Source organism: Dioscorea cayenensis, chromosome 11 (genome assembly GCF_009730915.1).
Source record: "Dioscorea cayenensis subsp. rotundata cultivar TDr96_F1 chromosome 11, TDr96_F1_v2_PseudoChromosome.rev07_lg8_w22 25.fasta, whole genome shotgun sequence".
Taxonomy (NCBI): domain Eukaryota; kingdom Viridiplantae; phylum Streptophyta; class Magnoliopsida; order Dioscoreales; family Dioscoreaceae; genus Dioscorea; species Dioscorea cayenensis.
In genome coordinates, this window is record NC_052481.1 from 550,312 (window position 1) to 563,350 (window position 13,039).

Here is a 13,039-nt window from a genome sequence, read left to right on the forward strand (position 1 = left end):
AAATCTTGAAAGGACCAATATTTTTAAAAACTGGACCAGATAACGAATTTGTCTCATATTTAGGTCACAGGGTTAGTCAGTCTGACCGGATGACTAATTCGGTCGGACAAGATGATGCTTCTCCTTCACCTGCAACATTCTCTATGACAAGCTGATCACCATCTACCGTAGCAATGATTGAGTGGATCTCGCTTGCGATTTCACCTTCATCGATGACATCTATAAGTGTTGTATTGCATCCCTCGACACCACCAAGAAGAGCCGAGAAGAGCACAGGTAACTGCAGTAAGAAGTGTGGCTCGACTCTGACCAGTTCATGTCTTGGTCAACAAATCGATTAAAACCAGATCTGCCAGTCAGTTCCCGATCTAGCAGTCCGGTTTTAAAAACATTGAAAAGATTTCTTTTTTTTTTTGTGCATTTTAATTCTAAATGGTACCAATATATTTTAATTTTCATGATAATTAATACTAATGCACATCATGCTTTCTTTTCTATTATTATTATTATTATTATTATTATTATTATTATTTAACTGATTGTGGTATTTTGCACATCTTCAAAGATTTTTAGGAAAAAAAGTTAAAAAAAAAAAAAAGTAATTTTTGAGTTTTGTAAAGTAAGGATTAAGTTTTGTAAAATATGTAATTAAAAATAAAAGCAAAATAATACTTTTCCATGTTAAAAAACAAAAATTAACATTTATACCAGTTTGGGACTAATAAAACAAAGGGATAAAAGTATACATCAAGCTCAATAAATTATTTACAGGTCCATAAAAAAATTATCGAAGCAAAACAATGCTGGCGTTTGCGCGTGCCAGCCCACCACCCAACGACGACCCCTTCGTCTTCCCCAAATGCACCACTCGCCGGCACGCCGACGAGCTCCACGCCCACCTCCTCACCTCCGGCGTCCTCCTCCACCCTTCCACCACCTCCCGCCTCATCCTTCATCTCTGCTCCTCCCCCTCCCCCCCACTCCACCTCCTCGCTCGCCGCCTCCTCCCTCTCCACCCCAACTCCGATCCCTTCCTCTACAACGCCCTAATCAAGGCCTCCTCTAATGGGCCCCAACCCTCTCAACGCCCTCCTCGCCTTCTCCTTCCTGCTCTCCTCCGGCGTCTCCCCTGATCCCTTCTCCTTCTCCCTTTCCCTCACCGCCGCCGCCCGCACCTCCTCCCTCTCCGCCGGTTCTCAGCTCCACGCTCTCATCCTCAAAACCGGGTTTTTTCTCAATCTCTATCTCCAAAACGTTCTCATTAGCTTCTACTCAAAGTGTGGACTCTACATCGCTGCCCGGCAATTGTTTGATAGAATGCCTGTGAGAGACACTGTTTCTTGGAACTCAATGTTGGATGCTTATGTTAGAGCAAAGAAGTTGAGTTCAGCTCTGGAGGTTTTCTATGCCATGGATGATGATGAAAAGAACTTGATTTCATGGAACTCAATGATCGGTGGCTGCGCACGGTCTTTGAACGGAATCAGTATTGCTCGCCAGCTGTTTGACCAAATGCCGGCTCACGATTCGGTTTCTTGGAATTTGATGATTGATGGGTATGTCAAACAAGCGATGATGGATGAAGCATTGGAGTAGTTTGATAAAATGCCAGAAAGGGATGTTATAGCTTGGGCTTGTATGATCAAGGGGTATATGGATGCCGGGAATGTTGAGCTTGGCCAGCGTTTGTTTGATGAAATGCCGGAGAGGGATGTGATTGCCTGGAATATCATGATCACTGGGTACGTGAAGAATGGTATGATCAATGAAGCATTGCTTATCTTCATGAAGATGCAGGTCGAAGGTAGGATAGTCCCCGATGACACGACTCTGGTCACTGCTCTTTCTGCCATTTCAGAGCTTGGTCGTACCAGTCTCGGATTACGCATACATAAATACATAAGAATGAAGGGCCTATCAATGTCTGGGAAGCTCGGCGTCGCACTTATTGACATGTACTCAAAGTGTGGCTGTCTAGAGGAGGCATTGCAGGTGTTTGAGACGTCTGGTATGCAAACAGTAGATCACTGGAACGCAATGATCGGTGGTCTGGCCATGCATGGATTTGGTGAATTATCACTTGAACTATTTGCGGAGATGAAAAGACGATCATTGAAGCCAGACAACATCACATTCATCAGCATTCTCAATGCATGCAGCCACAGAGGATTAGTGGAAGAAGGTCTAACATGCTTTAAGAGTATGATCAAAGACTACAAACTGGAGCCAAAAGTGCAGCATTATGGATGTATGGTTGACATTCTCGGTCGTGCGGGGTTGCTGAAAGAGGCAGTGAGATTGATCGAGGCAATGCGTATAGAACCAAATGATGTGGTTTGGAGATCACTGCTCAGTGCTTGCAGAAATCATGGTAACATTGAGATTGGGCAGAAGGTGGTTAACAGTATGACAGAATGTGATAATTGTAGGTCTAGTTCATACGTTCTCCTATCAAATCTATATGCTGGATGTGGGATGTGGGGAGATGCAACCAGGATTAGAATGATGATGAAAGATGAGGATTTTAGGAAAATTCCTGGTTGTAGTTGGATTGAGCTTGATGGGATTGTTCATGAGTTTGTTGTGGGTGATAACTCACACCCTCAAGCTCAACAGATTTATTCCATTCTTTTGAATTTATGTACAGTTGAGGTTAATATTTCATAACAATACTTGTGGTAAATCATTGTTTTAGTCCCTGCAAATTTTCGTTTCTACCAGGGCACTGAAGCATCTCCCTCATTATTATTACATGAATAGTGAATAACAAATTAAGAAGTGAAATTGGGCAACTAACTAGAATAATTAGCTAATAAAATCTTCTTATCCGTAACTCACAGCAGAAAAAAAAGAAAATTTTCAAAGATAGATTAACATCGATATTTTGAACTATAAAATCTCTTATTCTAGATGGATAGCTTATTTTATTCTATTTTATTCCCACTCTGTTTGGCTGTAATTCCCATAAATAATGATTTATTTTTGCCTTATTAAAACATTAGATATAAATGAATTACTAAAATGTATTTCAATGCTATGAGATTCTTGCGGTGAAGCTAATTGTCTTATTTGATATCCAACTCTTCTCGTATCAGTCAACTAACATGAATCAGACACTAGTCACCATGCATTTTATGTATGAGCTTTCCAAATTACAATCTTCAAATAGAACATAATGGTCCTCTTATAATTCGGAGGTGAAAAAAAATGTGGCATTCATCAACACAGATAGGGTTCCATTAACGCTAATTAATAACAATTCTTGAAATGCATAATCAAGGTTCAGAGCACAATTAAAAGAAATCATCATATAGTTCTCTAATGGAAAAACCATTCAATATGACAATGAGAAAATACTAATAGCCGCTCTGACAAAAAAATCCTATCAAAACATGAAGAATCACTCACGTGACAAGAGTGCTTACAGTAATAGACTCGTTGCAAAAATACAGAGACGCTTTAGTTTCAGTACAACAACAGTAATAGTTTCATAAGATTATATCCATGATGAATGAAGCCTAAGCATTGCCAAAAGAGGCTGGGGAAATCATCAATAAAAATTGAAGATCCATATGTTTCACGAGGTTACTATAGTTCTATTTTAATGCTAGTCCCTGGATTTATGAACTGGAAAAATAGAATTAATCAATGAGGATATAAAGAACATGTAACTATGTATATGCACGTCACTCACAAGTATAAATGGGAATTCCTAGATGTATAAATAGAATTAGATTTAAGGTTAATTCTTGAACATACAGATCACGTACTGTTATTGGCCACTCTAGGCCGGAGCTTGACACAAGAAGAGGAAAATATGAAGGATTGAAGAACACATACAGATTACTTTTGAATAGTCTTTTTATACAACTAACAAAGAAAGGAGGGCTTTAGGAGCAAGGAGGGAAGCCATTTCATGTTCAAATTAAAAGGCTGCATGATGGTTAGTTTTCATTTAATTATGAATCAACATGCACGCTTGCTGGTCATGCGGAGATTCGATCCTAGGTCTGCCATGGTCCTGTGGATATATAATATTGGCGGATTCATTTTCTGTATAACATCATGCATCCTTTCCAATATATATATATATATATATATATATCTTGAGACTTGACACCTACATAAGCACACACATTAACACATATGCACCCATTAGAAAATAGATGCATGTAATTCACCCAATCAAATAGTTTGAGCTTATAAAGATAGAAAACTAAAAGTTGTATATATATTGAAAGCCAAGCCTTGCAAGTCAATAGGTGGTGATGGGTTGGAGGAAACAAAGTGGGATGATGTTTTTTGAGAAGAACCACTTGGGCTATTTATTGAAATAAAGAGGGGAACACAGACGAAGGAACAAAACAAGGACAAGAAACTAAAAAACAGAAGGAAACGAGATCTGAGGACTACTATACATTAAAACCGAACTGATGGAAAGCATTCATTATCCAATACGGAAGGTCGCGCCCAAAGAGAAAGAGATTGAGGACGGAGGAGTTAAGGCCGAGAGTGGCGAGATGAACGGCCGGAAGCATCCAATGGGAAGGTATCCTATGGACAGCAGGGTAATCATGCTCAGAGAGCAGTCTTCTGATATTAGAAATTTGAGTGTTGAACCGCCAAGTGACGACAGGATCTGGATTGGTGATTATCTCTGTAACTGAAGTATGCACGAAGATATGTTGGATGCTCAGGCGATGATCAGAGGCGGCATGAAGGGCAATTCCAAGGGCGGAGAGGTCATCCACTACCGCAGCGTCCATTGGTTGAGAGCAGCAACCAGCAAGGAGGATAGTATAATTAGAGCTAGAGATAAAAAAACCCATGGAGCAAACCTTGGAAACCGGGTTGGAATTGGCGTGAGAGAAAAGAATGAAGTCGTCAGAGCTGGTAAAGTTGTTTAAAATAATTCTTCGGCCAAGAAGACTGCGGTTGCAGGAAGCGAACTCCTGCACATGAGCCAATGCTCTACAAACAACGGTGGGGAGATTGATGCGAGCATTACGGAAGATAAGGTCACAACGAGATTTCCAGAGCAACCAGGCGGTTGCAGCAATGACAGATTTGATATGAATGGAATACAAATCCTCAGAGATCCAAGTACCGGAAGCAAAGCCGTTAGTAAAGTATATATGGGTGTTAAGTTCCAGGCTGAGAAAGGACCAAATCTGTTGGGCAATAGAACAGTGATTGAAAGGTGTTCGATGTTTTCAGGGTGTAAGCTGCACAAGATGCAAGGGTCATTGGGCCCAAGGTTCAGATGAAACAAGAAGCTTTTAGTGGACAGGCGGCCATGAAATAATGTCCACAAAAAATGCTTGGAGCGCGGGGCAATATTGAGTTTCCAGATCATTTGCCATCCATGCCAGGCCTCCGCCAGAGGCGGGCCATGATTTAAATGCCAATAAACAGTGGAAGAAAGTTTGTGCCGTTTGGAAGGGGGATTCCAAATCCAGCGGTTATTTGAATTGTGAACAATAGTGGTGGAGGAAAGATCCTGGGAATTAAAGTTAGGGCCAAACACAGAACCCAGACCGGACTCACTCCATCTATCACCGTTAATGACTTCAGAAAAGCAAAGACAGTTATCATCAAGATCCATATTAATAAAAGTTGGCTTGAGTGCAAGGGGGATTTCAAAGCACCAAGGATCCCAAAGAAAGGAAGTGGATTCAGGATTAATATAATTAATGCGACAGAACGGTTTAATCTGTGTGGTAGCTTTGTGAATGCATCTGAAAAACCATGAGCAATTCGCGGGAGCCTCAGACCGCCAAAAGTTCACATTTCCGTATTTATGGTTTAAAACATCAACCCAAAAAATATCTTTTTTGTTCAAAAAAGCAAAGAAATGCTTGGCCAAAAGAGAGGAATTAGCAAGAGATAAATTCCTAATTCCAATGCCCCCCTCAGGTTTGCTATCATTCAAAGTTTTCCAATTCACGTTGTGGATGCCCGTTCCATTGCGGTTCCTGCTCCAGAAGAACTTCCTAACCACGCTGGTGATCTCAGAAAGGACAGTTTCAGGAATTGTGTAGACTGAGAGAGTGTAGGTAGGGATGGAAAGAAGGGAAGAATTAATTAAGGTAGCTTTAGCAGCAGGAGAAAGATAGAAATTGCTCCACCGGGCGCACTGGAGACGAATTTTATCAATCATAGGCTTAAAGGTGGAAGCAGCTAGACGCTTAGGAGAAATCAAAATACCAAGGTATTTCAGTGGAAAGTTGGCTTGGGTAAGGTTTAAGATAGTACAGATACGGGAGGAGATATGTTTGTTGCACCAAGTGGGGAAGAAGATCTGAGATTTAGATAAATTAGGACGCTGTCCGGTTAGGACACCATAGACCTTAAGACACTGATTAATGTTACGGGCGGCGCTCCTAGAGGCTTGGGTAACAAGAATTAGATCATCGGCGAACATAAGATGATTGAAATTATGATTGAGATTAGGATTAAAACCGGGGATCAAGCCACTCACTAGACCAGTATTGAGCATAGAAGTAAGAACTTGGGTCACCAAAATGAAAAGATGAGAGGAAATAAGATCTCCTTGGCGGACACCTCGGGATGAGGAGAACCAAGGGGAATTAGAACCATTGACCAGAATGGAAAAGGAGCAAGAGTGAAGACAAGTAGAGATCCAGGATATCCAACGAGCAGGGAAATTCATACTAGAGAGAACCGCAAGAATTGCACTCCAATTAACAGTATCATAAGTTTTCTCTATGTCCAATTTAATCAACATCCTCGGGGGGTTTTTGAAATCAGTTTCTAAGGTGTGTACTGTCTCTTGCACAACAATAATGTTATCAAACAAGTTCCGGCCAGCCACAAAGCCAGCTTGCTCTCGACCTATCAATTTAGGGAGAACCAGCTGCAGCCGATTGGCCAGAAGCTTGGAGATGATTTTATAATTGACATTGCAAAGCAAAATCGGACGGAAATCAGAAACAGATCTAGGCCTATCCAGCTTAGGAATAAGGGTGATAAAAGTTTTGCCCCAAGAGGAGGGAATCACAGAATTGGCGAAGAAAAAATGAATGGTCGAGAACACATGATCACCAATAACATGCCAAAAATTACGATAAAACTCAACAGTAAAACCATCAGGGCCAGGGCCTTACCAGTGGGGCATGTCCAAAATAGTTCGATAAACTTCATCCTTAGTAACCTCCCGAGTAAGAGACGCTGCATCGGCGTCAGTAATGCAGGGGAGATTACTAGGATAAGAAACGAGGGGACTAGCCGAAGAATCATTAGACTCGCACCAAAGGTTCTTGTAGAAGGTGAGGAAGGCCCGCTCAATACTTTCCTGATCCTGGCAGCAAAGGCCGAAGGAGTCGTTAACCTGAGAAATGAAGTTGGCATGGGCACGAATACGAGTCATAGCATGAAAGAAACTGGTATTTTTGTCACCGTCTTTAACCCACATCATTCGGGAACGCTGAGCCCAAACATTACAAATCTGACGCTGCAAATGAGAGAGAGTAGTGTAATGTTCCAAGAGAAGGGTTTGGGAAATAAGGTTGAAATCAGAGTGCTCTAGGTTACTAATATCGGCTTCAATACGATTCATATCGGACTCGGTATTATTGATTCCCCGACTGCGCCACTCGCTGAGATTAGAACGGGTACACGCGAGGAGGTGGGAAAGGGCTTGCATGGGATTGCCATGGGGGTGTTTAAGCCAGGCATCCCGAACAGCATCATGACAACCTACAAAATCAAACCAGTTGTTATTAAAACGGAAAAAGAAATTAGCGACATGCGAATGGGAAGAAGTCAGAAGGAGGGGAGAGTGATCGGAAAACAAGCGGGGGAGATGAGTAAGCTTATTAATCTTGAAAAAATCAGCCCAAGAAAGATTAATCAAGCAACGATCAAGCCTAGCCCAATACGAGCCAACCCCTAAATCGGTTATTACACCAAGTATAAAGGCGCCCCGAGTGGTTAAGATCAATCGATTGTTATGAGCAATGAAGTTGTTAAAGAACCGGCTTTTTCGATCATAATAAGCAAACGGGCCCTCCATGTGATCAGATCTATGGAGGATGGAGTTGAAATCCCCGACAACGAGCCACGGAACCTGCAGAGAAGTCAATTTAGAAAGTTCATGCCATAGAAAACATTGAGATCTGATCCGAGTGGAGTTATAGATGGTAGATATGAGGAAGGTTTTAGAGGTGTTGTGCGAGATAATGAGATGAAGGGTGCGGCGAGAGGCTGCCAAGGGGGTTACAATTCCGATGGATTTGAGCCAGAACACGATGATTCCTCCGGAGAAACCTTCCGAAAGAATCACGCCCTGCCCCAATCCTTAGAGATTTTTCCTGCAAAAACGATCAACCCCTATCAGTCACCTCGGTTTCCACTAGACAAATAATATCGAGTTTATGAGCTTTGATAAGACGAAACACCCGGAAGAAGTATCTCCAGAGAGATACCCCCGCAATTCCAAAGATAAGATTTTAAGCATATTCATACATACCATGAAAACGAGATGAGTAAGAATAACACTTCCTGGGAGAGAAGGGAAGAAGAAACAAGTTAAGAGCAGGGCTCATCGGCTTCCATTCTCCCCTTCTTTGGGGAAGTGCTGTGTATGCTAGGGCCTTTCCGGACGAGGGTTTCTCGACGGGCTTCCATCTGGTATTGATAGAGGGTCATGTTATCTTCCGAACAAGTATCAGAGAGGATTTGATCAGCCATTTCGTTGTCGTCGTCTTCATCAGAGGACTCCTCTCCCTGGCTCTCATCTTCCACCATATCTTCTTCGTCAAGAGCATTAGAGACTCTCTCAACGATGTCAGAGTGGGGGTTAGAGTCAAGTTGGGGAGGGGGGACAGGAAGGGATTGCACCGAAGATCGAAGGACAGGTGGCGGAGATTTCGAGCGATACTGGATACAGCTGGGTTCCATGCCTGGGGAGATGTGCGGAGTGGGATTCAGAATGGAGGGGATGTGCGGTAAAGCACACTGGGACTGTGGGTTATCGCCTTGGGACTCACAAACAACTGTGGGAGCGATGGGGGGGTGAGAGGTAACGGTTGGGTTAACGAGGGAGCATTGAATGGGGGGCTGAACGACACTGTCCCCAACAGGAGACGTGACAGGGGATGGAGGAGGCCGCCCACTAGCAGCGGCTCTCCTTCCGCCACGTAGACTGCGCATGTCAGAGCCTCGGGCCGGGTCAACAACGGGACTCGGGCTGGCCGCAGCATCCATGGGTCACGTGAGGGGCACGAGGGCCACTGCCGCGATCAGCGGTTCTCGCCTCACCGGCGAGACACCGGGCCGTGGGACCAAAGTCGAGATCATTGGTGGGGATCGCCGCATCATCGATGTTCTCCGACGAGAGACCCACCGGAGGGTCGACATCATCTATGCGCTGATCTTGGAGATCCGATACCTAGCTAGAACCGGGTCCTACCTTCCACCGAGGGTGGGGTAAGTTGGTTTTAACGGCACCGGAGCTCGAAGACCGCGGACAAATGTTACTACCATGACCGATCAGCCCGCACGAGTAGCGTAACGCGTGGAACGCTCATATTGGACAACAACAAAAACTCTGTGCAGATCGTCCCCAATCCAGAAACCACGACAGAGTGGTTTGGATAGATCAATTTCAACACATATACGAGCGTATTTGGACCTGCTAAGGGACGTGGTGTAATCGTCCACCTTGATCAGAGTACCAAACTGGCCGGCTATTGTTTCCAGAGTTTCCCCTTCCCAGAACTCCACAGGAAGATTATGGAGTTGTAACCAAATAACGGCGGTGTTAAGCTTAGCGAAGGTAGGTTCGAAAAAGGGTTTCCAGGGCGAAAGCTGAAGTATAATGCCGTTGACGGACCAGGGGCCATCAATAAGAAGTTTTTGCATAGTTTGCTGAGAGGAACACCTAATTAAAAGGAACCCGTTAGGGAGATCGGAGATGCAAACGTCTCCAAAAGCACTCCATTTGGCGAGAAGATCGATTGGACCTCGATGAAAGGAGGAGATTTGCCAAAAAGCTTCCCATAAAGCGCATCATCGGAACTTCAATCTGCCCTCGGTCATGGCATCGCCATCAATTCGAATGAAATCAGTGGTGCATTCCTTCAGTTTGGAGAGCATGTGAGTATTATGCGGGGGAGTTGTCTGTTGAAAAGGCGCAGGAGGAAGCAATTTGGGCCCAGGACTTGGGTTGCGGGGGGGCAAGAGGGGGGGCCGATTGTCGGTCCCCGCTTGCCATGGCAAGAGGAGAACGACGGAAGAGAAACTAAGAAGCCGAGAATAAAAACTAGGAGCAGAGGAGAAATCTTTTCACTCTTCTGAGGAGAAATATGGTACATGGAGTGGGGTTCAAAGTGGGATGATGTTAAAAGGGGTTGTGATCCTTTTTACAAGGAGGACAAGCAAAGAGTTGCACGTGATTGGGCGTCCTTCCTGAGAGTATGGTTGTGTGTGTGTGTGTGTGTGTGTGTGTGTGTGTGTGTGTGTGTTCATGGACATTGCCCTTTCTTTTTTCATTTCATTCATTCATGAATGCTCAGAACTTGCCACTCATGTTAACGGATCACAAGGAACAACAAGCTTTTCACAACTCACATCATCAATTTTCCCCATTATTGTCCTCCACTTCATCATGAGAGACCAAAATTGAAGATTTTTTTTTTTTAATTATTATTTTAACCATATATATACCCAAATCTTGATTTAATTTGAAGATATTAAAGTCTTAGATCTATATATAAGGTGGATAATTAATATCCGAATGGTGTCGGTATTGTCAGAGATCATGATCATGAGTACTAATTAATGATCTGTTGTTGTTGTTGTTGTTTTCATGATGATGATGACGAGGGGATCACTAACACCATATATATATATATATATATTTCATGGTGCGACTTGAGGTGCAATAGTGCTCTCTACCAGACCCTCTTCTCACTGTCAAACACCAAATGGAACAGTGGTTGTATGGGAAAATAGGACTCCCACCACTGCCTTCCAAGTCCCTAAACAAATCATTGTTATCTTATTTATTTGCTTATTAACTTGTCAAATACTCTCCATTACTAAGCCCACTGCCTTCATTACTAATTAATTCATAGAAACCCTGCAAAAAATATTAAAATATATCTTTTATTTTAATTTTAATAAGTGGGATTTATTCATTTTATTCAATATAAAAACCAGCAAAAAATAAAGTAAAATATTGCAAATATTAAATGCTCTGCTTCTCATTGAAATGATGACTCTTATCATGATATTAATCATCCTAAAACGTATGGTTATTAATAAATTTCAATATGTTTTTATTTTCATAGAAAATAGCTTACATGTAATCATTAATATAGCGCTTTTATTTTCACAATTATTAATTAACACCCTTTAACAATAACAAGCTAGGATTCAAAGTTGATTTTTTTTTTTTCTTTCTTTCTTTTTATACTATCAACAGACAGAGTGAAATGAATCCAAAATGTTCAGATGACAGAAGACATTCATAGGCAATCATGGTCCCTTGAGCAGCATATATATATATATATATATCAAAGTTGAGCCAATCATCTCAAGAGAAGACTAATTGGACAAATTAGATGTATAGCTTGGCCTGCTAGGAATAATTCCTTCATTTCATCATTTCATTTGCTTTGCTGCTTTCTACACTGTGCATGCATGATCACATATATCTACCTAACTCAATTGAGCTTATAAATATCATTGTATCCATGCATTTTGCTTCCATCCTTCATCTTCATCTTCTCTTTCTTAAGAGGGAAAGATTGAGTATATGTTCAAACAGCAGTGAACATATATATATAGTGATCAATCATTTCCCTTCTTTATCAAATTAAAGGTTCTCCAAGAAGTCTGAAGCTAGACTCTCTGCGTCGATGGCGAAGAAGAGAAGGTAATGTTTAATTTTTCTTGTTTACGTACATTTATATATGCATGTCAAACATGCTTTCTTACAACGTAGTGATCAAGACGTTGATGCGCATTATTAATTGTTAAACATGCACACATATATACTGCAGCTGGTTGCGAAAGAGGAAGGTCTGTCGCCTGGGCATCAAAAAGGGAGTAGTACGAGTGGGTGTTGATCAAGAGATGGAGATGGAGATGGAGAACTTGAAGTTGTATTTGGAAAACAAGTTTATCATGGAGGAGAACAAGAGGCTGAGGGAGAGGGCCCTTGTACTTGTCCGGGAGAATAGCGCATTGAGATGCCACCTTGATTACCCAAAAAAAGCCAGTATAAAGCACATTGTGTGCTAATTATATAATTTGTTCATCCAATTCATATGGCTAGCTATCTGTTCTACGTACCTTTCTATATATCTTAATTATCTTCAGCTTCTGCCAAATTAATATATAAGTGCATTTGTAGAAAATGGAGAAGAAATCAATCCATTTTGATCTTAATTCCATCCGGACACCATACAAATTAAACAACAAGCAGATATCACTCAGATTAAAGTTATAACAAACTTCAAAAGATGTACCAATAAAGACCATTAAAAAAGTATGCAAATAAGAGCCCAAAAGTAAAAACAAACAAATTAATCCTTAGATGATCAAGATGGTATATATGAGCAGTGCATCTATTAATTTGAACTAAAACTTTTTGAAAGCTAGCTACTAAAATGAAAGGTACAAGCAAGCATGTGGTGAAACGGAATCAGATGTCCATGATAAAGTTATCCAAAACCAATTAAGTCTTCCTTTTAATTCCAACCAATGTCTCGTACTAGAATTACCATCAGCCTGATCAGGGAATAATCATAATAACCTAAATGTTAATGCAAAGCTTCATTCATTGTCAGCAGCAGCATCATGCCGGGAAAAAAAAAAGCTAAATCCATGTGACAAAAAATCAACATTTCACCTCTAATGGTCCCAAAACAATCATTCAATGCCTTTAATAAAAAGAAAAGGATTTCAGGATCTAAATGATATATCTCTCTTTTGGAAGAGGTAGTGATCATATATAAATGGTCAGTAAATGACTGCCTAATAATCTCCCTTGAACTAATTGTTTCAACAA

At 41.5% G+C, this 13,039-nt stretch overlaps 1 protein-coding gene and 1 pseudogene across 1 annotated transcript; both read left to right on the forward strand.

Annotated features, from left to right (window-relative positions):
* The first annotated feature begins 800 nt into the window (after positions 1–800).
* Positions 801–2,732, forward strand: LOC120272609 (annotated as a pseudogene).
* A 9,012-nt stretch (positions 2,733–11,744) lies between these two features.
* On the forward strand, positions 11,745–12,354 carry LOC120272613 (protein LITTLE ZIPPER 1-like). The gene is made up of 2 exons (XM_039279480.1): positions 11,745–11,902; positions 12,030–12,354. The coding sequence occupies exons 1-2, from the start codon at positions 11,886–11,888 to the stop codon at positions 12,268–12,270; spliced, it is 258 nt and encodes an 85-aa protein (XP_039135414.1). The 5' UTR covers positions 11,745–11,885; the 3' UTR covers positions 12,271–12,354.
* The last annotated feature ends 685 nt before the right edge of the window (positions 12,355–13,039 follow it).